At 40.0% G+C, this 27,397-nt stretch overlaps 1 protein-coding gene across 1 annotated transcript in view; it reads right to left on the reverse strand.

Annotated features, from left to right (window-relative positions):
- The window catches only part of LOC125113481 (phospholipid-transporting ATPase IB-like), a 168,777-nt gene that overhangs the window by 111,003 nt on the left and 30,377 nt on the right, over positions 1-27,397 (reverse strand). Inside the window, exons 9-12 of the mRNA XM_047756226.1 lie at positions 24,698-24,767; positions 16,111-16,238; positions 15,371-15,482; positions 7,671-7,836 (exon numbers count right to left, since the gene is read on the reverse strand). Of these exons, the coding sequence (XP_047612182.1) occupies positions 7,671-7,836; positions 15,371-15,482; positions 16,111-16,238; positions 24,698-24,767 (476 nt within the window). The remainder of the gene's footprint in view (positions 1-7,670; positions 7,837-15,370; positions 15,483-16,110; positions 16,239-24,697; positions 24,768-27,397) is intronic.

Genomic DNA, 27,397 nt, shown 5'->3' on the forward strand with positions numbered 1-27,397 from the left:
AAGTTCCACAGCACCTGTTCTTCAGCCCCATCCTGCTGAGCTGGCCCCGGCAGGGTTTGATCCCTAGCCTTGCTCAATGGGTTAAGGATCTGGCATTGCCATAAGCTGTGGTGTATGTTGCAGACACAGCTCAGATCCCACGTTGCTGTGGCTGTGGTATAGGCCAGCAGCTACAACTTCAATTGGACCTCTAGCCTAGGAACCTCCATATGCTGAGAGTGCAGCCCTAAAAAGACAAAAAATAAAGTAAAATATTTTTTAAATTGCAATAAGAACATACTTATCAATAATACCTTAAATGTAAATGGATTAAATGCTCCAACCAAATGACACAGACTGGCTGAATGGATACAAAACAAGACCCATACACATGCTGTCTTCAAGAGACCCACTTCAGTTCTTGGGACACATATGGGCCGAAAGTGAGAGGATGGAAGAAACTATTCCATACAATCAGAAATCAAAAAAAAAAAAATCTGAGGTAGCAATACTCATATGGGACAAAATAGACTTTAAAATAAAGATGATTATAGGAGACAAAGGAGGACATTATATAATGATCAAAGGATCAACCCAAGAAGAAGATGTAACAATTGTAACAATACATATGCACCCAACATAGGAGCACTTCAATATATAAGGCAACAGCTATCAGCCAAAAAAGGAGAAATCAATAACACAATATTAACGGAGGATTTTAACGTCCCACTTACAGCAATGGACAGATCATCCAAACAGAAAATCAATGAGGAAACAAAGGCCTTAAATGATTCATTAGACCAGAAAGACTTAACTGACATTTATAGAACATTCCATCCAAAAACAGCAGGATACACATTCTTCCGAAGCACAAATGGAACATTCTCCAGGATAGATCATACTATAGGCCACAAATCAAGCATCAGTAAGTTTAAGAAAACTGAAATCATATCAAGCATCTTTTCCAACCACAACGCTGTAAGACTAGAAATCAACTGCAAGAAAAAAAAACTGTTAAAAAAAAATAAAACATGGAGAGTAAACAACACATTGCTAAACAATCAACGGATCACTGAAGAAATTAAACAGGAAATCAAAAAATACCTAGAGACAAATGAAAACAAAAACACAGAGATCCAAAACCTATGGAATGTAGCAAAAACAGTTCTAAGAGGGAAGTTTATAGCAGTACAAGCTTACCTCAGGAAATAAGAAAACACTCAAATAAACAAGATAATCTTACACCTTAAGCAACTAGAAAAAAAAAAACATAAAGACTGGAGAAGGAATAAATGAAACAGAGACAAAGAGAAGAATAGAAAAGATCGATGAAACTAAAAAATGGTACTTCTCAAAAAATTGACAAGACTGATAAGCCTTTAGTCAGACTCATTAAGAAAAACAGAGGAGTTCCCGTCATGGCACAGCACAGATGACTCCAACTAGGAACCATGAGGTTGTGGGTTTGATCCCTGGCCTTGTTCAGTGGGTTAAGGATCTGGCGTTGTCATGGGCTGTGGTGTAGGTCACAGACGTGGCTCGGATCCTGCGTTGCTGTGGCTCTGGTGTAGGCTGGCGGCTATGGCTCTGATTAGATTCCTAGCCTAGGAACCTCCATATGCCACAAGCGCAGCCCTCAAAAGACGAAAAGACAAAAAAAAAAAAAGAAAAGGAAAGGAAAAAAGAGACAGGGCTCAAATCAATAAAATTAGAATGAAAGAGGAGAGTTACAACAGACGTCATAGAAACACAAAAGATTACAAGAGACTACTACAAGCAACCATATGCCAATAAGTGGACAACCTAGAAAAAGTGGACATATTCTTAGAAAGGTACAATCTTCTAAGACTGGACCAGGAAGAAATAGAAAATATGAACAGACCAACCACAAGTACTAAAATTGAAACTGGAATGGACTGTTCCACAGGCAAACTTTATCAAACAGTTAGAGAGGAATTAACACCTATACTTCTGAAACTATTCTCAAAAAAACTGCAGAGGGAGGAACATTCCCAAACTCATTCTATGAGGCCACCATTACCCTGATACCAAAACCAGACAGAGATACCACGAAGTAAGAAAATTATAGGCCAATATCACTCATGAATGTAGATGAAAAAATCCTCAACAAAGCACTAGCAAACTGAATCCAACAATACATTAAAAGGATTGTACATCATGATCAAGTAGGACTTATCCCAGGGGTGTAAGGATTTTTCAATATCTGCAAATCAATCAGTGTGATACACCACATTAACAAATTGAAGAAGAAAAATCCTATGATCAGTTTCTCTTGTGGCTCAGTGATTAAGACCCCAAATAGTATCCATGAAGATGCAGGTTCAATCCCTGGCCTTACTCTGGGTTAAGGTTCCAGTGCTGCAAGCTGCAGCATACATCGCAGATATGGCTTGCATCTGGCATTGCTATGGCTGCATAGGCTGGCAGCTGTGGCTCCAATTCGATCACTAGCCTGGGAATTTCCATATGCCACAGGTGTATCCCTAAAAAGAAAAAAAAAAAGATCATTTCATAGCTGCACACAAAGCTCTTGAAAAAATCCAACACCCATTTATGATTAAAAATCCCTCCAGAAAAACATGCATAAAGGGAACATACCCCAACATAATAAAGGCCATAAATGACAAAGCTTCATTTTCAATGAAAAACTGAAAGAATCTTTGCTGAGATAGGGAACAAAACAAGGATGTCCACTCTTGCTACTTTTACTCTACATACTTTTGGAAGTCCAAGCCATGGCAATCAGAGAAGAAAAAGAAATAAAAGTAATCCAAATTGGAAAAGAAGTAAAACTGTCCTGTTTGTAGATGACATGACAATATACATAGAAAATCCTAAAGATGCTATCAGAAAATTACTAGAGGAGTTCCCGTCATGGCGCAGTGGTTAACGAATCCGACTAGGATCCATGAGGTTGCGGGTTCGGTCCCTGCCCTTGCTCAGTGGGTTAACGATCCGGCGTTGCCGTGAGCTGTGGTGTAGGTTGCAGACTCGGCTCGGATCCCGCGTTGCTGTGGCTCTGGCGTAGGCCGGTGGCTACAGCTCCAGTTGGACCCCTAGCCTGGGAACCTCCATATGCCGCGGGAGCGGCCCAAGAAATAGCAACAACAACAACAACAACAACAATAACAACAACAACAAAAAGACAAAAAAAAAGAAAATTACTAGAGCTCATGAATGAATTCAGTAAAGTTGCAGGATACAAAATTAATACACAGAAATCTCTTGAATTTCTATACACTAATGAAAGAACAGAAAGATAAATTAAGGAAACAATCCCATCACAATAAAAAGAATAAAACACCTAGGAATAAACCTACCTAAAGAGACAAAAGAATTATATTCTGAGAACTATGAGATGCTGACAAAAGAAATCGAAGATGACACAAACAGATGGAAAGATACAACATGCTCTTTGATTGGAAGAATAAATATTGTCAAAGTGACTGTATTACCCAAGACAATCTACAAATTTAACACAATCTGTATGAAATTACCTATGGCTTTTTTCATAAAACTAGAACAAACTATTTTAAAGTTTGTATAGAAACACAAAAGACTCTGAATAGTCAACACAATCCTGAGAAAGAAAAATGGCGGTGGAGGAATCAAGCTCCCTGACTTCAGACTGTCCTACAAAGCTACAGTCATTAAAACAATTTGGTACTGGCACAAAAACAGAAATATAGATCAGCAGAACAGGATAGAAAGCCCAGAAATAAAACTCATGCACTATGGTCAACTAATCTACAATGAAGGAGGCAAGAACAAAAATGGAGAAAAGACAGTGTCTTCAATACGTGGTGCTAGGAAAACTGGACAGCTACATGTAAAAGAATGAAATTACAACACTCTCTAACACCATATACAAAAATAAACTCAAAATGGATTAAAGACCTAAATATAAGACCACATACTATAAAATCTTAGAAGAAAAAATAGGCAGAACACCCTCTGACATAAACCACAGCAATAGCCTTTTGGATCCACCTCCTAGAAAAATTAAAATAAAAACAACTGGGACCTAATTAAACTTAAAAGTTTTTGCACAGCTAAGGAAACACTAAACTAAATGAAAAGACAACCCACAGAATGGAAGACAATATTTGTAAATGAAGCAACTGACAAGGGATTAATCTTGTATACAAAGTCACACAGCTCAATATATAAAAAAAAAACAAACCTAACCCCCCAAAATGCACAAAATATATAAATAGACATTTCTCCAAAGAAGACATACAGATGGCAAAAAAACACATGAAAAGATGCTCAACATCAAGGAGTTCCTATTGTGGCTCAGTGGGTTAAGAACCCAACTAGTATCCATAAGGATGCAGGTTCGATCCCTAGCCTCACTCAGTGGGTTGAGGATCTGGCATTGCTGCAAGCAGGCACAGGGCAAAGATGCAGTTTGGATCCAGCATTGCCACAAGGCTACAAGCTGCAGCTGTGCATGGACCCATAGCTTAGGAATTTCCATATGCCACAGGTGGGGCCCTAAAAAAAAAGATGCTCAACATCACTAATTATTAGAGAAATGCAAATCAAAACTACTATGAGGTACCACCTTATACCAGTCAGAATGGCCATCATCAAAAAGTACAAACAGTAAGTGCTGGAGAGGGTGCAGAGAAAAGGGAACGCTCCTACACTGTTGGTGGGAATATAAATTGGTACAACCACTATGGAAAACATTACGTAGGTTCCTCAAAAAACTAAAAAAAAAAAAAAAAAAAAAACTACCATATGATCCAGAAACTCCACTCCTGAGCACCTAACCAGAGAAAACCATAATTTGAAAAAGTACATACACCCCAATGTTCATTGCAACCCTATATACAATAGCCGAGACATGGAAGCAACCTAAACATGGATAAAGAAGATGTGGTACATATATACAACGGAATATTATTCTGTCATAAAAAGGAATGGAATATTGCCATTTGTAGCAATGCAAACAGACCTAGAAATTACCACACTAAGTGAAGACAGAGAAAGATAAACATCATATATCACTTATATGTGGAATCTTAAAAAAGGACACAAATGAATCTATTTGCAGAACATAAACAGATTCATAACAGACTTTGGAAAAAAAAAAACTTATGGTTACCAAAGGGGACATGTGGGGGGAGGGACGGATCAGGGGTTTGGGATTGGCACACACACACCGAGGTATATGGAATGCTTGGCTGACAGGGAACTGCCGTGTCACACAGGCAATGCTACCCAGTATTCTGTGACAATCCATATGGGGAAAGAATCATTTTCAGAAAAGAACGGATGTGTGTACATGTATAAATGAATCACTTTCTTATACAGCATAAATTATCACAATGTTGTAAATCAATTGCACTGAAACAAAACTTTATTTAAAAAAGAATATCATTATAAAAGCCAAAGAAGGCTCCTAACTGGAAAAATGAGGGGGGCAGATAAGACATAGGAAATGCTACCAGAGAAGATAATGTTTCATCCTGGTCTGCAAGGTATCCAAACACACATTTGAGGCAGGAGCACTAGACCAGAGGCCTGGAGATGATGAAGCGGCTGGTGGATGAAAGCAGCATGAAAAAGACAAAAGCGGTCCTCTGTGAACAGAGACTAAATGTTAAGGAGGAAATGGTGAGGTATCAAGTGATAGAGACAGGGTCAGGTTCCAGTAGTCCTGACATGCCACAGAGCAGGAGATTTATCTGGACCCTGTAGGCCAGGGGTCAAGAAAACACGTCATCAAACAGCTGGAGGGTAGGTATTTTAGGTTCTGCAGCCCATAGTCTTGCTGCAACTACTTAACTCTGTTGTTGGAGCATGAAAAAGCAACAGATTATAAATAAATGAGTAAACATGGTGTGACTGTGTTCTAATAAAACTTTATTTACAAAAACAAGCAGTGGGCCATTAGACAGTAGTTTGCCAGCCCAGTGCAGGCATTAGGACATCCCTGCAAATATGCTACGTGTCCATGACTACTTTTTACATGCATCCTTCTGGAAACTATATGAAGGATAAATATGAATAGAACATGACTAAGGGCTTGGCTAGTTAGGAGACTATGGTGGTAGCTCAGGATGAAGGGGAAAGTATCTATAGAGAAAATATTGGAAACACAGAATCAGCAAGGCTTTGACACTAATTGGATGATGAAGGTCATGGGATTAGAACTGGGGGATAGAGAAGGAAACTAGGAAGTAAGGACGACCTTTTTTTTTTTTTCTTTCTGGCCAGCCAGAGACATATGAAGTTCTTAGGCCAGGGATCAAATCAGAGTCACAGGTGAGACCTAAGCTACAGCTGTGGCAACAGCAGATCTTTTAACCCACACTGCCAGGGCCAGGATGGAACCTGTATATGGCAGTTCCTGGACCAGGGACTGACACCAAGCCACAACTGCGACCTGAACTGCTGCAGCTGGATTCTTAACCTGCTGGAAGGAAGTCCTGGGCTAGAGAAATTAAATGAGCCAATTTAAACTAAGATTACTTTTGGGAGTTCCCTCGTGGCTCAGTGGAAACAAACCTGATTAGTATTCATGAGGACGCAGGTTCAATCCCTTGGCCTCACTCAGATACCTCTCAGATCTAGCGTTGCTATGACGATGATATAGGCTGGAGACTACAGCTCCAATTCAACTCCTAGCCTGGGAACCTCCATATGTGGCCCTAGAAAGACTAAATAAATAAAGAGATAGAGATTACTTTTAAAAACTCATCTAAAATCTAGAAGCCTGAAATCACAACTGGACAAGTAACATCTAGAAACCCAGACTGCACAAGAATGAATCCTTGGGTTTTGATCCAATTTACAAAGTATACTTTAGTTTCTTTATTCCTAAAATGCTCTTAAACAGATCCTCTCAAGGGGAGCTAGAGCAATATAGAATCCCCAGGTGATGGATGAGAAAAGATAGAAAGATGCTTGATGGTTTACTCTGAAAACATGGAAAGACATAAACAAACAAAAGAATGCTAAACTTTTAAGGCCAAGTGTCAGTTTACCTTTAAACCTCACACTAACAGAAGGATGTTTTTTTTTTTAAGTTTTGGCCACACCCACGGCACACGGAAGTTCCCAGGCCAGGGATCAAACCTGTGCCAAAGCAGTGACCCAAGCCACAGCAGTGACAACAGCAGATCCTTAACCATGAGGATACCAGGGAACCCCCAGAAGGACATTTGAGCTGCCGAATCACCCTCAGTGTTCCTTGTCCTTATTTCCTTGGAACCATTCATTGCACGTGGAACGCGGTTCTGACCCAAGTCGGTCAGCATCATCCTCACTGTCAACGGAGGGAAGCAAAGCTCAGAGAAGTGAAAAACTCTGCCCGTGTCTGCTGGCAGCTGAGGGGTAGATGCACAGATGTGGTCCTCACCCATCTGACTCCCAGACTCACGCCTCTGCCCTGACTCCTCTCTCTGCCTGATTCTGGAATGCCAGGATGATGTGACACTGGCAGAACAATCTTCCAAAAACATCTTAAGAAGGAAAGGTTCTGGTTCTAAAACTCACCAATCCTCAGTTACTTTAAATACACACACACTCACACAAACACACACCAGTTAGAACAGGGGTCTTCCTTTTTCAGTAGAAACATGGGACATCTTTAGAGTCACTTTTAAGACAGCACAGTTTCCAAAAACGGCAGCTTCTTGCCACGCTCTGGCGCTTACCCTTCTTCCCAGCGTACCAGGTGTCTCCTCCGTACTTGCCGTTCCAGAAGGCAGCTCCCACACAGCTCACCAAGGCCATGACCAAGAGCATCAGGAACAGCACCAGGATCTGCACGTTCGTCACCTTCTCAACCCTGGATCTCTTGAGAGGTGACTGGACTGCATTCTGCACAAGAGCACACAACCACACAGCAAAAAGGACAAAAAAAAAAAAAAAACACAAAACAAGTGAATGAAAGTGGAAAGCATCTTGATGGGGAGAGGAGGTCAAATACCTCAAGAGGTAGAAAGTAGAATATGTCTCTTGCCAAATACCTAACAGACTGTAGGTGTGCCCGTGGCTAAATGAGCACAGTTTTCCACCTCACTTCCTGGAGCATCATTCTCTAGTTCATAGAAAATGATGCGCGGAGTTCCTGTCGTGGTGCAGTGGTTAACGAATCCGACTAGGAACCATGAGGTTTCGGGTTTGATCCCTGTCCTTGCTCAGTGGGTTAAGGATCCGGCGTTGCTGTGAGCTGTGGTGTGGGCTGCAGACTCAGCTTGGATCCCGCGTTGCTGTGGCTCTACGTGGGCCGGCAGCTACAGCTCTGATTAGACCCCTAGCCTGGGAACCTCCATATGCCACAGGAGCAGCCCCAGAAAAGGCAAAAAGACAAAAAAAAAAAAAAAAAGAAAGAAGAGAAAAAGAAAAAAAAGAAAAAGAAAATGATGCTCATAGCTCTATTCACATAGCCTATCTATCAGCTCAAAGTCCCAGGGTTCCTAACAAAACAAATTGGTAAATCTGATAGTCTAGATGATCTCCCGAATAGGAAAAAAAAAAAAAAGGACCTAATTTATTTTCCAGTTTAAAAATCATGGACAGTTCCCAAGACAAAAGAAATAAGAGCAAAAAAAAAATTGGACCTAATCAAACTAATAAACTTTTGCACAGCACACAAAACCATCAACAAAATGAAAAGACAACCTACAGAAGGAGAGAAAATATTTGAAGATGATGCCACAAGGGATTAATTTCCAAAATATACAAACATTCATATATATAAACAAAAATATAATATATATGAATCAGCTCAATACAAAAAAAAACACAACCAAATCAAATCAATGGGCCGAAGACCTAAATAAACATTTCTCCAAAGACATAGAGATGTCCAGTAGGCAAATGAAAAGATGCTCATTATTGCTAATTATTAGAGAAATGCAAATAAACCTATAATGAAGTACCACCTCACACCAGTCAGAATAGCCATCATTTTAAAAGTCTACAAATAACAGGAGTTCTCTTGTGGCAGAGCAGGTGAAGGATCTAGCATTGTCACTGCAATGACTGAGATCACTACTATGGCACAGGTTCAATTCCTGGTCCAGAAATTTCTACACGCTGCAGGCGCAGGCCAAAAAAAAAGAAAATAAAAAATGTCCAAATAACAAATGCTGGAAAGGATGTGGAGAAAAGGGAACCCTCCTACACTGTTGGTGGGAATGGAAACTGGTACAGTCATTATGGAGAACAGAATGGGGGTTCCTTAAAAATCTAAAAATAGAACTACCATATGATTCAGCAATCGACTCTTGGGCATATATCTGGAAAAGAGAAAAACTCTAATTCAAAAAGATACATGCACCCCAATGTTCATAGCAGCACTATTTACAATAGTCAAAACATGGAAGCAACCGAAATGTCTATCAACAGAGGAAAGGATAAAGAAGATGTGGTACTTAGACACAATGGAATATCACTCAGCCATTAAAAAGAATAAAATAATGCCATTTGCAGCAACACGGATGGACCTAGAGATTATCACCCTAAGTCAGACAAACAGTACATGCTATCATTTATATGTGGAATCTAAAAAAACAATAAAAAGGAGTTCCCATCTTGGCTCAGCAGTTAATGAACCCGACTAGCATCCATGAGAAGGTGGGTTCGATCCCTGGCCTTGCTCAAAAAGACAAAATAAAATAAAATAAAAATACAAAAGAACTTATTTATAAAACAGAAACAGACTCAGGAGCTCCCATTGTGGCTCAGCAGTAGTGAACCTGGTTAGTATCCATGCAGACTCAGGGGGTTTTTTGCTGTTTTTTTTTGTCTTTTTGTCTTTTTAGGGCCACACCCACGGCATACAGAGGATCCCAGCCTAGGGGTCGAATCTGAGCTGTAGCTGCCAACCTACACCACAGCAACAGCAACACAGGATCGAACCCAAATCCTCATGGATACCAGTCAGCTTCATTAACCCCTGAGCCACAACAGGAACACCAGGACTCAGGTTTGATCCCTGGCCTTGTTCAGTGGGTTAAGGATCTGGCGTTGCCATGAGCTGTGGTGTAGGTCACAGATGCAGCTCAGATCTGGTATTGCTGTGGCTGTGGTGTAGACCAGCAGCTACAGCTCTGATTCAACCCATAGCCTGGGAACTTCTATATGCCATGAGCACAGCCATAAAAAGACAAAAGGAAAAAGAAAAAAGAAATAGACTCACAGATATAGAAAACAAACATGGTTACCAAAGGGAAAAGGGGGAAAGGATAAATTAGAAGTATGGGATTAATAAATACATATTACCATACATAAAATGAGCAACAAAGATTTACAGTACACCACAGGCAATTATATATTTTTTCTTAATGGAAAGATACCTTTTACCTGAGTCTGTTGGGAAAGTATTCAAGATTTTTTTTCAGTACAATACTTGCTTTAACACACTTATATCTTAGAGAAACCAAAGCTCTGGGTTAGGGATACAGTGAGAGCTTTATATGGTAACTTTCTGTTAACATTCCGGATTTGTCCACACATGTCTGCATAATTGTCTGCAAAGGTCTACTGGGACACTGGCAAATATACATTCTTTTCTTCGGAAGTATAACTGTCTTACGACACAATATTAGTTTCAAGTGTGCACTGCAGTGATTTCAGTATTTTTGCACATCATGAAATGATCGCCATGACAAGTGGTGACCATCTGTTCCCATGCTCATTAAAAAGCTTCTCTGCCCATTGAAGGAAACTACCAACAAAGTGAGAAGGCCGTCTACTGAATGGGAGAAGACGGTTGCAAACAATATATCCAATAAGGGGTTAATATCCAACATTTATGAAGAACTCATACAACTCCACAGAAAAGGCAAACAATCCAACCGAAAAATGCCAGAGGACCTGAGTCGACACTGTGCCAAAGAAGATACAGAGATGGTCAAAAGCATGGGGAAAGATGCTCAACTTCACTAACTGTCAGAAAAATGTGACTCACAGTGGCATTTCTGTATACCAGCAATGAAATATTAGAAAAGGAATACAAAAATACGACGCCTTTTAAAATTGCACCTCACAAAATCAAATACCTCGGAATACACCTGACCAAGGAGGTAAAGGACCTATATGCAGAGAACTATAAAACTTTAATCAAAGAAATCAAAGAAGATGGAAAGAAATGGAAAGATATTCCATGTTCCTGGATTGGGAAAATCAATATTGTAAAAATGGCCATACTACCCAAAGCAATCTACAGATTCAATGCAATCCCTATCAAATGACCCATGACATTTTTCACAGAACTAGAACAAACAACCCAAACATTTATATGGAACCACAAAAGACCCAGAATCGCCAAAGCAATCCTGAGAAACAAAAACCAAGCAGAGGCATAACTCTCCCAGACTTCAAGAAATACTACAAAGCCACAGTCATCAAAACAGACAGACAGACCAATGGAACAGAATAGAGAATCCGGAAATACACCCTGACACCTATGGTCAATTCATCTTTGACAAGGGAGGCAAGAACATCAAATGGTAAGAAGAAAGTCTATTCAGCAAGCATTGCTGGGAAACCTGGACAGCTGCATGCAAAGCAATGAAACTAGAACACACCCTCACACCATGCACAAAAATAAACTCCAAAATGGCTGAAAGACTTAAATATACGACATGACACCATCAAACTCCTAGAAGAAAACATAGGCAAAACACTCTCTGACATCAACATCATGAATATTTTCTCAGGTCAGTCTCCCAAAGCAATAGAAATTAGAGCAAAAATAAACCCATGGGACCTCATCAAACTGAAAAGCTTTTGCACAGCAAAGGAAACCCAAAAGAAAACAAAAAGACAACTTACAGAATGGGAGAAAATAGTTTCAAATGATGCAACTGACAAGGGCTTCATCTCTAGAATATATAAACAACTTATACAACCCAACAGCAAAAAAACCAATCAATCAATGGAAAAATGGGCAAAAGACCTGAATAGACATTTCTCCAAAGAAGATATACAGCTGGCCAGCAAACACATGAAAAAATGCTCAACATCGCTGATTATAAGAGAAATGCAAATCAAAACTACCATGAGATACCACCTCACACCAGTCAGAATGGCCATCATTAATAAATCCACAAAGAACAAGTGCTGGAGGGGCTGTGGAGAAAAGGGAACCCTCCTGCACTGCTGGTGGGAATGTAAACTGGTACAGCCACTATGGAGAACAGTTTGGAGATAACCTTAGAAATCTATACATAGAAATTCCATATGATCCCCGCAATCCCACTCTTGGGCATCTATCCAGACAAAACTCTACTTAAAAGAGATTCATGCACCCGCATGTTCATTGCAGCACTGTTCACAATAGCCAGGACATGGAAACAACCCAAATGTCTATCGACAGATGATTGGATTCGGAAGATGTGGTATGTATACACAATGGAATACTACTCAGCCATCAAAAAGAATGACATCATGCCATTTGCAGCAACATGGATGGAACTAGAGAATCTGATACTGAGTGAAGTGAGCCAGAAAGACAAAGACAAATACCATATGATATCACTTATAACTGGAATCTAATATCCAGCACAAATGAACATCTCCTCAGAAAAGAAAATCATGGACTTGGAGAAGAGACTTGTGGCTGCCTGATGGGAGGGGGAGGGAGTGGGAGGGATCGGGAGCTTGGGCTTATCAGACACAACTCAGAATAAATTTACAAGGAGATCCTGCTGAATCTAGATACTCACGTTGCAACAGAAGAAAGGGTGGGGGAAAAAATGTAATTGTAATGTATACATGTAAGGACAACCTGACCCCTTTGCTGTACAGTGGGAAAATTTTTAAAAATTATAAAAAAATAAATAAATAAAGTCACTGAACTTTAAAAAAAAAAAGAAAAATGTGACTCAAACTACAATGAAATATCACCTCACACCTGTCAGAATGGCTATTATCAAGGCAAGAAATGACAGGAGCTGACAAAGATGTGGAAAAGAAGGAATCCTTTTGCACTGTTTGCACTGATTGTGGGAATGTAAACTGGTGCAGCCAAAAACGGTATCAAGAGTCCTCAAAAAAACTAAAAATAGAACTACCACACAATCTAGCAATTCTATTTCTGGGTACTTATCTGAAGAATACAAAACCACTAATTCAAAAAGATAGCTTCACCCCTGAGTTCACTGCAGCATTATTTATAATAGGCAAGATCTGGAAACAACCTAAGTGCCCACCTATAGGTGAATGGATAAAAAAGTCATGACAGAGAGAGAGAGAGATTTCAACCCACAATGAAATATTACTCAGCCATGAAGAAGAATGAAGTCTTGCCATCTGCAGCAACATGGATGGACCTAGAGGGTATTATGCTAAGTGAAAAGTCTCAGAGACAAATATCATATGATTTCACTTCTATACATAATCTAAAAACAAAACAAATGAACAAACATCACCGAGAAACAGACTCATAGATACAGAGGACAAACAGGTGGCTGCCAGGGGGGATGGTGGCAGGGGGACGAATGAACAGGAGAGGGAGATTAAGAGGGACAAACTTGCAATTACAAAATGAATGGGTCATGGAGATGGAATATGCCACATGGGGAAGAGAGGCAAAAAAATACTCCTAGCTTTTCAATCACACTCTACCATGTTAAATTCACCATTTCTATGTTTTATTAAAATGTGGAAACATTCATGCTCACGAGTTTACAAGGAATGAAAACACGAGTTAGTAATCCTAATTATTCAACTTTCTTACAAAGCACAAAAAGAGGTAAGGTAAAAATCCTAGGCCTGATTGCATTAAGCACACTAGCAGAGCATGTGTATATATACAAATGAAGAGAGAATGAAGTCATTGTGCTATTTCTTCTCATTGGCTAACTTGTGTAAGTAATGGCTTCAAATACTTTAAGATACAGAACAGTGTTCAGCTAAGTATGTTGGCTTTAAAATCTTTTGGTGAGGAAATATTTACATGTACTAGTTGTTTCTTTCCTAAAGGCATAAAAAAGCCCTCTGAGATTTTTGTTCTTCTGCAATGACAGGCAGCATGTATAAAACCCCTGCAATGACGCAGATCCACAAAATGAGGTGACAGAGCAGGTGGCACGTCATCACAAGCTGCAGCACCGACCCATCACACCAGAGGAATAATGCCACGGGTTTCAAGTCACAGCAGGCATTGAGACCTCAGCTGAGATGGTGCCATGCATCTAACTGGGTAATAAGCGTTATCCTTCAAAGACAACGGAAGACAAGGACAGATTGTGCTCAAGAGCTGAGCATTTGTACAACTGAACTGCAAAGCCAGGATCACACGCGTTCTACGACAACCTTGGTTCCCCGCACGAATGTGCGGGTCTGTCTGTGGACAGCCTTGTGTTTACACCACTGTCTTTGCCTGGGTTCCTGAGAAAACAGAGTTTGAAGAAGGCTTGCAGGCTAATGCATTACCGCAGGGCGCAATATCCCAGGGGACAGAGCGGAGAGGGGAGAGGGTGGAGAGACGGAGAATGCAGAGGAAAGTGGTCAAAGCTTTACCAGAAAACGCACCCACTTCCTCCTCCACGCAGGCCCCAGCATTCCTCCGACCAGCCTGGCACCACCCCATGCTTCTTCCTCTGCAGCCGCACTCCGGTCACACAGGGCTGTGCTCACCGAGCAGCCTTTGGACACATTCCAGATTCTGGGCCTCGCGCTTTCTTACCTGCCTCCCCGTCTGTCTCACCCCACCCCCACTCACACCCTTGACATCTGTTCTGTTCAACCTCCAATCACCCTTCAAGTCTCAGGTCACCTGTTCCTTCCCCCGCGAGAGCTCAGCATCAGGCTGGATGGGCGCCCATGGTACACAGGGCACCCTAGACTCACCCTCCGCACAGACCTCTCAGTATTAGCTACCCTGACTGTCTTCATTCGCAGACTCTAGGTAACTCAAGGATAGGAGACAGGCCCCGTCTTCCTACTGTACCCCAAGGTGTGAGCAGCGTCTGGCACTGAATGGGGGCAAAAGACATATTTGTGGAAGGAACAGTCAAAGCCAAATGCTGTGTTTCAGCACATGGAAAAAGAGGCAGAGTAGTTGTCAAGTTCCTTGTTATTCATAATAACCATTCCAGAAATTCCTACTCCGAAACAAAGTGTCCTGAGGGGTTCTCAAAAGACAACAAGTGAGAGGAATGATACCGGAGAGGAATAACTTATGAAGAATTTTTATGCCATTTTGTCAAAAAAAAAAAATCTTACCATAAATGGGAGCCATACACAGATTAAAATGCAATATGGGCCCCTTATCAAATTTCAGGTTAATGAGTGCATGTGAGCTTCCTCAATTCAAGAAATATATGTTAAACTCCCTCACTACATAAAAGCAGAAGGAATAATCTAGAAGCAATACTATTTGTTATCACAGACTATTTACCTGCATGAATTTGGTTTCAAATCCAGTATAAACAACTATGCCAAAGATCCAGTCAGTGTTTTTGAGCTGTGTACCTCTTAGCAAGACCTGGTCAGGCCCAATCGAAACAGGGCTAAAAGTGAAAAAGAGCACATTTAAGCTACCAAAAAGTTTTTCTTTTCACAATATAGACAAACCTAAGTGTTCACCTACATATATCTTTCCTTTGTCAAGTTCAACTCTTGGGGCAAACAGCAAGAAAAACAAGTGTGTCTTCAGAGAAAGTACCTATTTCTAAAAAAAGCATATAAAAAATTGCTTTGTCTCACTTCTCACCATTCCAAAGATATGGTGATTAAAAATTTTAAAGAGAAAAACATCTTAGAGTTCCCGACATGGCTCAGTGGTTAACAAATCTGACTAGGAACCATGAGGTTGCGGGTTCCATCCCTGGCCTTGCTCAGTGAGTTAAGGGTCCGGCATTGCCATGAGCTGTGGTGTAGGTTGCAGACGTGGCTCAGATCCCGAGTTGCTGTGGCTCTGGCGTAGGCCGGCGGCTACGGCTCCGATTAGACCCCTAGCCTGGGAACCTCCATATGCCGCAGGAGCGGCCCAAGAAATGGCAAAAGACAAAAAATAAGAAAAGAAAAGAAAAGAAAAGAAAAATATCTCTTATACCTAGGGTGACTATAAAAGTTATTGTCAGGGCAGATTAAGTGGGCAGAAAATTGTTTGAGAAGGAAAAGATGAAAAGATGATACCTTTTACCATTTAGATACAAGGTTCCAATGAAGTTGTTGAAATGACAATTAGGTCCTTCACATTCTATTTTTCCAGACAGGCTTGACAACTGCTTTTCTGTTTGAATTTCAGCTGTTTCTAACAAAGCCTACAAAATAAAATCAAAGGGAAAAATGAAAACAGAATTTTAATGACAAAGTTCAATGTCTCTAATAGTTAATAAAGGAAGATTATGGAAGTCAGTGTCTGAAGTTCCCACTGTGGCTCAGTGGTTACGATCCCAGCATAGTGTCCGTGAGGAGGCAGGTTTCATCCCTGGCCTTGCTCTGTGGGTTAAGAATCTGGCACTGTGAGGGACGGGATTAAGATGGCGGAATAGAAGGACTGGAGCTCAACTTCTCTCCTAAAAACAACAAAATTCACAACTAAAGACTGAGCACTCTTCACCCAAATGGACTGGAAACCTTAAAAAGATACCCTACTCGAGAAGAAAAAGAGGAGGCCACATCAAGAGGTAGGAGGGGCGATTTCATGATATAAACAACCCCATACCCCCCCCCCGGGTGGGAAGCTCCACAGACTGAAAACTAACTGGTTCACAGAGACTCACCTACAGAAGTGAGAGTTCTGAGCCCCACATCAAACCCTCACGTGCGGGGATCTGACACAGGGAGAAAGAGCCCCAGAGCATCTGGCATTGAAGGCCAGTGGGGCTTGTGTGCAGGAGCTCCACAGGACTGGGGGAAACGGAGACCCCATTCTTAAAAGGCTCACGCAGACTTTCACTGGGTCCCAGGACAAAGCAAAGTCTCCACGGGAATCTGGGTCAAACCTGATAGCAGTTCTTGGAGGACATCCTGGGAAAACAGGGGTGAACGTGGCTTGTTGTGAGGGAAGGACATTGAAGGCAAAGATCTCAGGAATATTCAGAAGCAGTGCCTTTCCCTGGAGGGGCCATTTTGGGAAAATCTGGCCCCACCTGTCAGTCAGCCTGAGAAGCCCCAGGGCAAACAACAACCCAGGTGATCACAGCCCTGGCCCCTCAATAAACAGGCCACCTAAAGACCCCTCGGGCACACAGTTTCCTCTAATCCCATCCAGAGACTAAGCCCCACCCACCAGAGGGATTAGAATCAGCTCCACCATCAGGAAGCCTACACCAAGCCCCCCATACCGACCTCAGCCACAGGGAGGAAGCATCAGAAGTAAGATAGGCTACAACTCTATTATCTGTAAAAAGGTCACCACACCAAAAACCTATAAAAATGAAAAGACAGAGGACTATAACTCAGATGAGGGAGAAAGGAAAAACCCCAGAAAAACAGCTAAGCGAGGAGGAGATTCTTAGCCTCCAGGAAAAAGACTTTAGACTGTTGATGCTGAAGAAGATGCAAGACACTGGAAATAAACTGGAGGCAAAGATGGATAACTTACAGGAAACACTGACCAAGGAGATACAAGATATCAAACTTAAACAAGAGGAGATGCAAAATATAATAACTGAAATAAAAAATTCACTAGAAGCAGCTAACAGCAGAATACAGGAGGCAGAAGAACAAGTAAGCAAGGTGGAGGACAGATTAGTGGAAATTACGGATGCAGAACAGAAAAGAGAAAAAAGATAGAAAAGAAATAAAGAGAGTCTCAGAGGATTCCGGGACAACATTAAATGCACCAACATCTGTACTATAGGGGTTCCAGAAGGAGAAGAGAGAGAGAGAAGGAGACAGAAAAACTATTCCAAGAGATAATAGCCAAAAACTTCCCTAACATGGGGAAAGGAACCACTCACTCAAATCCAGGAAGCACAACGAGTACCATACAAAATAAACCCAAGGAGGAACACCCCGAGACACATATTAATCAAACTGACCAAAATTAAACACAAAGAGAAAATCTTGAAAGCAGCTAGGGAAAAGAAACAAATAACATACAAGGGAACCCCGATAAGGTTATCGGCAGATTTTTCAACAGAAACTCTGCAGGCCAGAAGGGAGAGGCATGATATACTCAATGTGATGAAAGGAGAAAACCTCCAACCAAGATTACTCTACCCAGCAAGGCTCTCCTTCAGATTTGAAGGAGAAATCAAAACCTTCTCACATAAGCAAAAGTTGAGAGAATTCAGCAACACTAAACCAGCCTTACAACAAATACTAAAGGAACTTCTCTAGGCAGAAAAGAACAAGAGAAGAAGGAAAGGAAAAAGAGCAGCAAAAACAAATCCAAAGTAATTAATAAAATGGCAATAAGGGAGTTCCCTTTGTGGCTCAGCGGTTAACGAACCTGACTAGGATCCCTGAGGATGAGGGTTCAATCCCAGGCCTCACTCAGTGGGTTAAGGATCTGACATTGCTGTGGCTGTGGAGTGGGCTGGCAGCTACAACTCTGATTCAACCCCGAGCCTGGGAACCTCCACATGCCTTGGGTGTAGCCCTAAAATAGCCAAAAAATAAAATAAAATAAAATAAAATAAAATAAAATAAAATAAAATGGCAATAAGAACACACATATCAATAATTACCTTAAATGTGAATGGACTAAACGCCCCAGCCAAAAGACACAGACTGGCTGAATGCATACAAAAACAAGTCCCATATATATGCTGTCCTCAAGAGACCCACTTCACTTCTAGGGACACATACAAATTGAAAGGGAGAGGATGGAAGAAAATATTTCATGCAAACGGGGATCAAAAGAAAGCTCGAGTAGCAATACTCATATCAGACAAAACAGACTTTAAAATGAAGAATATTTTCAGGGACAAAGAAGGGGACACTACATAATGATCGAAGGATCAATCCAAGAAGATGTTATAACAATTTTAAATATCTACGCACCCAACACAGTTTCACCACAACATATAAGGCAACTGCTAACAACCTTAAAAGGACAAATTGACAATAACACAATCATAGTGGGGGACTTTAACACCCCACTGACAGCAATGGACAGATCAACCAGACAGAAAATCAATACGGAAACACAGGCCCTGAATGACGCTTTAAACCAGATGGACCTAACAGACATTTATAGGACATTCCATCCAAAAGCAACAGAATACACATTCTTCTCAAGTGCACATGGAACATTCTCTAAGATTGATCATATCCTGGGCTATAAATCCAACCTCGGTAACTTTAAGAAAACTGAAATCATATCAAGCATCTTTTCTGACCACAACACTATACGACTGGAAATCAACAACAAGAAAAAAACTGCAAAAAACACAAACACGTGGAGACTCAACAACATGCTACTAAACAACCAATGGATCACTGAAGAAATCAAAGAGGAAATTAAAAAATACCTGGCAGCAAATGACAATGAAGATATGACACTCCAAAACCTGTGGGATGCAGCAAAAGCCGTTCTAAGAAGAATCCGGCACTGCCACAAGCTGCAGCATAGCAAGCTGCAGCATAGGTCACAGGTGCAGCTCAGCTCATGTGGTGCTGTGGCTGTGGCATAGGCCAGTAGCTGCAGCCTCGATTTGACCCCTAGCCTGGGAACTTCCACATGCCACAGGCGCAGCAAAAAAAAAAAAAAAAAAGTCAGTGTCTGAAAATGTATTGTACTCAACAGAACAATGTACATCAAACTTTCAACTTTCTTAGACTCTGCCATACTAACATTTTGCAAATAATTTTAGTAAGGTCGAAAGAGTAAGAAAGTTACGTTTCCCTCACCTTTATATGAAACACCATTTGTAAAAGTATAATCCCCATGATCAAATACCATGTAATATTTGACACACTCATGTCTGTAGCTGGTGACGCTGAACTACAGATCACACTTTAAGTAGCAAAGACCTAAAATGATGATTCCAAGCTTTTATGGGCATCAAATTCACCTGGAGGTCTTATTAAAATATAGATTGCAGGGCTGTGCCCCCAGAGTTTTTTTATTCAGTGGGTCTAGGCTAGGGCACAAGAATTTGCATTTCTAACAACACCAAGAGGATGGTGATGCCGCTGGTCCAGGGCTCACACTTTGAGAATTATTTATGTAAAAAATGCCTCCTTCCTATAAGATAACTTCAATCTTTCAGAGGGAAAAGGCAGACCATCTTCAAGAGAATTAGGAATCAAATATTTCTTCTCAGTTTTTAGTTTGTGTTTTCATCCTTAAAACAAGCAGAAAATAATTTTAACATAATTTTCTTAAGTTGTTTTTTACGGATGAAAATATAAAACTGTACAGCCACTTGGAAGACATTTTGGCAGTCTTGTGTAACTATCATGCAACTATCACATGACCTAGCAATTACACTCTTGGGCATTTCTTTTTTTTCATATTCCACATATAAGTGATAGCATATGATGTTTGTGTCTCACTGTCTGACTTCACTTAGCATGGTAATTTCTAGGTCCATCCATGTTTCTGCAAATGTCATTACTTCATTCCTTTTTATGGCTAAGTAATATTCCATGATGTATATGTACATATTTATCCACTCCTCTGTCGATGGACATTTAGGTTGCTTCCATGACTTAGCTATTGTACATAGTGCTGTATTCCATAGTGGTTGCACCAATTTACATTCCCACCAACAGTGTAAGAGGGTTCCCTCTTCACACCCTCTCCAGCATTTACTATTTGAAGACTGTTTGATGATAGCCATTCTGACTGGTGTAAGGTAGTACCTCATAGTAGTTTTGATTTGCATTTCTCTAATAACTAGTAATACTGAACATCTTTTCATGTGCCTACTGGTCATCTGTATGTCTTCCATGGAGAATTGTCTGTTTAGATCTTCTGCCCATTTTTTTTATTTTTTATTTTCCCACTGTACAGCAAGGGGGTCAGGTTATCCTTACATGTATACATTACAATTACATTTTTTTTCCCCACCCTTTGTTCTGTTGCAACATGAGTATCTAGACAAAGTTCTCAATGCTACTCACCAGGATCTCCTTGTAAATTTATTCTGAGTTGTGTCTGATAAGCCCAAGCTCCCATCCCTCCCACTCCCTCCCCCTCCCCCTCCCATCAGGCAGCCACAAGTCTCTTCTCCAAGTCCATGATTTTCTTTTCTGAGGAGATGTTCATTTGTGCTGGATATTAGATTCCAGTTATAAGTGATATCATATGGTATTTGTCTTTGTCTTTCTGGCTCATTTCACTCGGTATGAGATTCTCTAGTTCCATCCATGTTGCTGCAAATGGCATTATGTCATTCTTTTTGATGGCTGAGTAGTATTCCATTGTGTATATATACCACATCTTCAGAATCCAATCATCTGTCGATGGACATTTGGGTTGTTTCCATGTCCTGGCTATTGTGAACAGTGCTGCAATGAACATGCGGGTGCATGTGTCTATGTTATCCCATTATGTGGTTTGTCTTCATTTTGTTTAGGGTTTCCTTAGTTGTGCAAAAACCTCTAAGTTTATTTTGATCCCATTTGTTTATTTTTGTTTTTATTGTCATTACTCTAGGAGGTGAATCTGACGAGATATTGTAGTGGCTTATGTCAGAGAATGTGGCCTATGTCTTCCTCTAAGAGTTTTATAGTATCGTCTTATATTTAGGTCTTTAATCCATTTGGAGTTTCTTTTTGTGTATGGTATTAGGGAGTGTTCTAATTTCATTATTTTACAAGTAGCTGTCCATTTTTCCAGCACCACTTATGGAAGGGACTGTTATTCTCTATCATATATTCTTGCCTCCTCTGTCATAGATTAGTTGACTGTAGATGCGTGGGTTTAATTCTGGGCTTTCTATCCTATTCCACTGATCTATATTTCTGAAAGTTTATGGTCCATTGGGTTGAAGACTGCTCAGCATTTGGTTGCAAATTTTGCTGTTTTTAGGGGAGAAATTGAGCTCCAGTCCTTCTATTCCACCATCTTAATCCCATCTCCAATAAATTTAATCTGATCTATATTGCTGGTTTTGTGCCAGTACCATACTGCTTTGATGACTGTAGCTTTGTAGTATAGTCTGAAGTCAGGTAGCCTGATTCCTCCAGCTGCTCTTTTTTTTTAATTTATTTTTTCTTTTTTTATAATACTTTTTTATATATAAATATATTAAACTTAAATATATTTTTATATATTTTAATATGTAATACTCAATGAATTTATTACATTTATAGTTGTACAATGAGCCATTTTTCTTTCTACGGATGGCTTTGGCTATTCTGGGTCTTTTGTGCTTCCAAACAAACTTTAAAATATTTTGTTCCCATTCTGTGAAAAACGCCATTAATAATTTGATAGGGATGCACTGAATCTGTAAAATACCTTGAGTAGTACAGTCATTTTGACAATATTGATTCTTCCAATCCAAGAAGTCTGTAATTACATTTTTAAAAATCCGGTAGGGGAGTTCCCGTCGTGGCGCAGCGGTTAACGAATCCGACTAGGAACCATGAGGTTGCAGGTTCGGTCCTTGCCCTTGCTCAGTGGGTTAACGATCCGGCGTTGCCGTGAGCTGTGGTGTAGGTTGCAGACACGGCTCGGATCCCGCGTTGCTGTGGCTCTGGCATAGGCCAGTGGCTACAGCTCCGATTCAACCCCTAGCCTGGGAACCTCCATATGCCGAGGGAGCGGCCCAAGAAATAGCAACAACAACAACAACAACAACAACAACAAAAAAGACAAAGACAAAAATAAATAAATAAATAAATAAATAAATAAATAAAAAATAAAAAAATAAAAATCCGGTAGGTACCAAACTATTACTATTAGCATGGGGGATGAAGGTGGGATTTGGAAAATGATGACAGTAAATTAAACTATCTAATTGTCTAATTTTCTGTATTTTCTAACTTAATTGTCTGAGGTATAGTTGATATACAATGTGTTAATTTTTGCTGTACAGCAAAGTGGTCAGCATATATACATATATATTCTCTTTCATGTTCCTTTCTATTATGGTTAATTAGAGTATATTGAATACAGATCCCTGTGCTATACAGTAGGACTTTGTTGTTTATCCATCCCATATATAACAGTCTGCATCTGCTAATCCCAACTCCCAATCCAACCCTCCCCACACCCCTTCCCCATGGCAACCATAAGTCTGTTTTCTATGTCTGTGAGTTTGTTTCTGTACCATAGATAAGTTCATTTGTATCATATTTTAGATTCCAAGTATAAGCGATATCATATGGTATTGTTTTTTCTTTCTGACTTATTTCACTTAAGATGATAAACACTAGGTATATAAACACTGCTGTAAATGGTGTCATTTCATTTTTTGTAATGGCTGAATAGTAGTCATTGTATACATACATATAATTTCTTCTTCATCCATTCATCTGTCAATGAACACTTAGGTTGCTTCCACACCTTGGCTATTGTAAACAGTGCTGCGGCGACTATATTGTTTTTACAGAGAGATCATATACTTAAGAAATTCTAAATTTATTTTCCATTTTCAATCAAATTAAAGTTTTCAAAAGAGATAGCAACAGACACGCAAATAATCAAAAGTAAAATCAGGGTTTTCCTTACTTAGGCAAACTAATGGAGCAAAATCAATGCCTTTCTTTCATTAATAAAAAATTAATGGAAAAGCTATTTCTTCCTGGGAGTTCCCATCATGGCTCAGCAGTTAATGAACCCAACTAGGATCCATGAGGATGCGGCTTCGATCCCTGGCCTTGCTCAGTGAATTAAGGATCCAGTGTTGCCGAGAGCTGTAGTGTAGGTCACAGACATGACTCAGATCCTATTTTGCTGTGGCTGTGGTATAGGCCAGTGCCTATAGCTCCTATTTGACCCCTAGCCTGGGAACTGCCATATGCCATGGGCGCAGCCCTAAAAAAAAGACAAAAAAAAGAAAAGCAATTGTATACAAGATCACCCAGAGTTCATTTAGACATCCTTTCAATCTAGTTATAATATTTAGCCATGACAATAGTTTTATCACAAAATCATTAATAAAAATATTCTCAAAACTAAATACATATAAAGATGTATTATCCTTTATGACCTGAATTTTATGGGACATAATTTTTCTTGCAATAGTGAGTGACACATTCATTTAGTTCCTGCTTATTATTTTAAAAGTACACTTTTTTTCATTTTTAAAGTTTCACTGAAATATAGTTGATTTACAATGTTGTGATGATAAAAGTACCTTTTAAATATCTGATGAAGGAGTTCCCATCATGGCTCAGTGGTTAGCGAACCTGACTGGCATCCATGAGGATGTGGGTTCGATCTCTGTCCTCTCTCAGTGGGTTAAAGATCAGGCGTCGCCATAAGCTGTGGTGTAGGTCACAGACACAGCTCGGATCCTGTGTTGCTGTGGCTGTGGTGTAGGCCAGCAGCTGCAGCTCAGATTTGACCCCTAGCCTGGGAACCTCCATATGCCGCAGGTGCGGCCCTAAAAAAGACAAAAGACCAAACATCTGATGAGGGAGTTCCCATCGTTCCCATTCCATAACAAAAATTTTATTTATTTTGGTTTATCTGATGAGGATAAACCAAAATAAATAACATTTAAAAAATAAAAATAAATATCTGCTAAGGATAAATTACATCCATTCAACAGAGGTGAGAGAATTTTCATCATGAAAAAACAACTGGTACCTAACAAAAGCTGACATTGTGGATCAAGAACAACTTTAGGAATTAAAAAGATGTCTTTACCTGCCGTATTTTTAGATTTGTCTCTCCATCCAGATTAGATGTTGCAACGTAACATGTTGCCTGAGGTTGGCTAAGGAAAATAAAGCAAGTAATATTGAATCGACCTCTTTCCAACAGATTAATTTCCCAAGAATGGTAACTATGGGGTGTGGTCTATATCAGTACCAGTGCTTCAAAACTGAAAGGCTGACGACAACTACTTTGCCAGAGGATATTAACAGCCTGATCCTACGAGCCCAAAATTCACCTTGCAGGAAAGCTCAGTGAAAAAGTTCCCGCCCTCACAGACCTGTGTGACTACTCTTCAACCTCCCCACCTCCACCAGAAAAAAAGGGCTGAGGACAAATGGGGATTTTACGTAGTTCACAACAGACCAGAGGTCAAATATACAATTCTTGGGGGGGTTAATTTATTTTATTTTTAAGTAAATTATAGTTGATTTATAATGTTGTGCAAGTCTGTTATTCTCTGCAGTGGGTCCATTGTAATCCCTAAGGACCCAGGCTTTAAGCCTTGAGAATGAGGGTGTATCTTCCAGGACATTTCTACACAGAGAAGAACTCCTGCGACAAACATAACAACTGGGGCCTCTGTATTTCCATCTAACAACCTCAAGAGCTAGGGAATCAAGGCACGGAATCAGCAAACAGTTGTCTTGCCAAATTTTATTCCTTCTCAAACGCAGCTCATTTATGATACTTAACTATTTGAAAGAAAATGCCATGAAGAACAATAAAAATTGACAATTAACATTTACTTAGTCTTAAACTCAGCCACGTCATTTGACTATATCATGCGCTGAAATATCAGGTTAAAAGTAAAATAATCTGTACTCATTTGGTAACCAAGACCTTATAGCCCAAAACAGAAAGACAGCTTCACTGGGGATCCAGAGATATAACAGAGTAAGGACTTCCAAAAGCCTCTCCTCTGTAACAAACAATGAGAAAACGGGCAAAAATTATCAGAGTTAACTTTTTCAGAACTCCGAAAATTAACCAAAGGCTAAAAACACCCAGGGATACTTTATTCAAGACAAGTGGCTGGATTTTGACTTTTTTAAAAAAATAGTGAGTTTGGTGATATTTTAAGTTGCCCTAGCCCCACATCCTCCTTTTAGCTCAGAGGCAGCTCTGAGGAATGAGTCTACATTCCCAGTCCCAAGAGAGAACAGAACAGAGCTGGAGCTCTCTCCAGTCCTCATTCCCAGAGAAGCATAAGCTGACCTGTCCGATGGTTCTCTCAAAGAGCCCACTTGAAAGGCCTGTTTTATTTGGCCGGACTCAGAGCTCACCCGAGGCTGAAAGCCTCTTCCTTGGGGAAGTGGGGAAGGGGAATTTGGTTGAAAATATTCACAGGGCAGTATTTAAATGTCATAGCTGGCCGGGGTAATGTATAACAGTTGAGGTAAACAACAGACTAAACAAAAAGCTTAAAAAATTGGTAATGAGCAGTAACAAAAATAGATCCCGGGGAAGAGAGAGAATCTAATTGCCAGAGGTGCCAAATTTTATTACCCAAAAAGTTCAGTTTTCAACAGAAACATCATGAGACATGAAAAGAAGCAAGTAAGTATGGCCCATACATAAAGCAAAGGGCAATGTAGAAACTGTCCCTGAGGCAATCAAGGCATTGGACTTAATACACAAAATTTGAATCAATATGCTAAATATGTTCACACGGTTAAAGGAAACCATGTTGAAAGAAATAGCATGTGAGAAATGTCCCATGATATAGGGAACATCAATAAAAATATCCAAATTATTTTAAAAAATAAATAGAAAGTCTTGTGTTGAAAAGTACAGTAAACGACATGGAAAATTCACTAGAAGGGCGCAACATCAGATTGTGAGCAGGGAGAAAAAATACTCATTCACCCTGAAGATAAGTCAACTGAGACAATCCGGTCTAACGAAGAGAAATTTAAAACAATGGAAAAAGTGCACAGATTGTCTGGAACACAATCAAGCAACCAACATGTATAGAACAGGAGTCCCACAAGGAGAGTCAAGAAAGAAAGGAGCAAAAAGAACATTTAAAGTAATAATGGCCCAAAATTCCTCACACTGAATGAAAAATATCAATCTACCTACACATCCGAGAAGCTCAACAAAATAAGTCTCTGATTAGTATGTACTCAGAGACCCACACCTAGACATATAACCACACTGCTGAAAGTTAAAGCCAAAGAAAGACTCTTAAAAGCAGAAAGAGAAAAATTCCTTCTCACATTAGAGATGCTAAATAATATTAACACATCGTTTCTAAGCAGAAACCTTGGAAGACACTGGGATAACATATCAAGGAATTGAAAGAAAAAAATTATCAACCAAAAATTCTATACCCATCAAATCTACCCTTCAAAAGTTAAGGTGTAAGACATTCCCAGATAACTAAAAACTGAGAAAGACTGTTAACAGCAGCCTTACTTTATAATAAGTACTAAAGGGAGTTCTTCAGGCTAAAATGAAAGATCCTAAGGCAGTACCTGAATCCACAAGAAAAAAAAAGCAGAGTTCCAGCAAAGGTACTATATAGGTAAATATAAAAGACGGTGTGTGTGTGTGTGTGTGTGTGTGTGTCTCCTTCTTTCTCCTGATTTAAAAGCCAACTGATTAAGCAATAATTATACATCCATGTTGATGGTTACACTGCGTATGAAGACGTAATGTGTGATAACAGCAAAAGGAGGGGGTGGG

Source organism: Phacochoerus africanus, chromosome 13 (assembly GCF_016906955.1).
Source record: "Phacochoerus africanus isolate WHEZ1 chromosome 13, ROS_Pafr_v1, whole genome shotgun sequence".
NCBI lineage: Eukaryota > Metazoa > Chordata > Mammalia > Artiodactyla > Suidae > Phacochoerus > Phacochoerus africanus.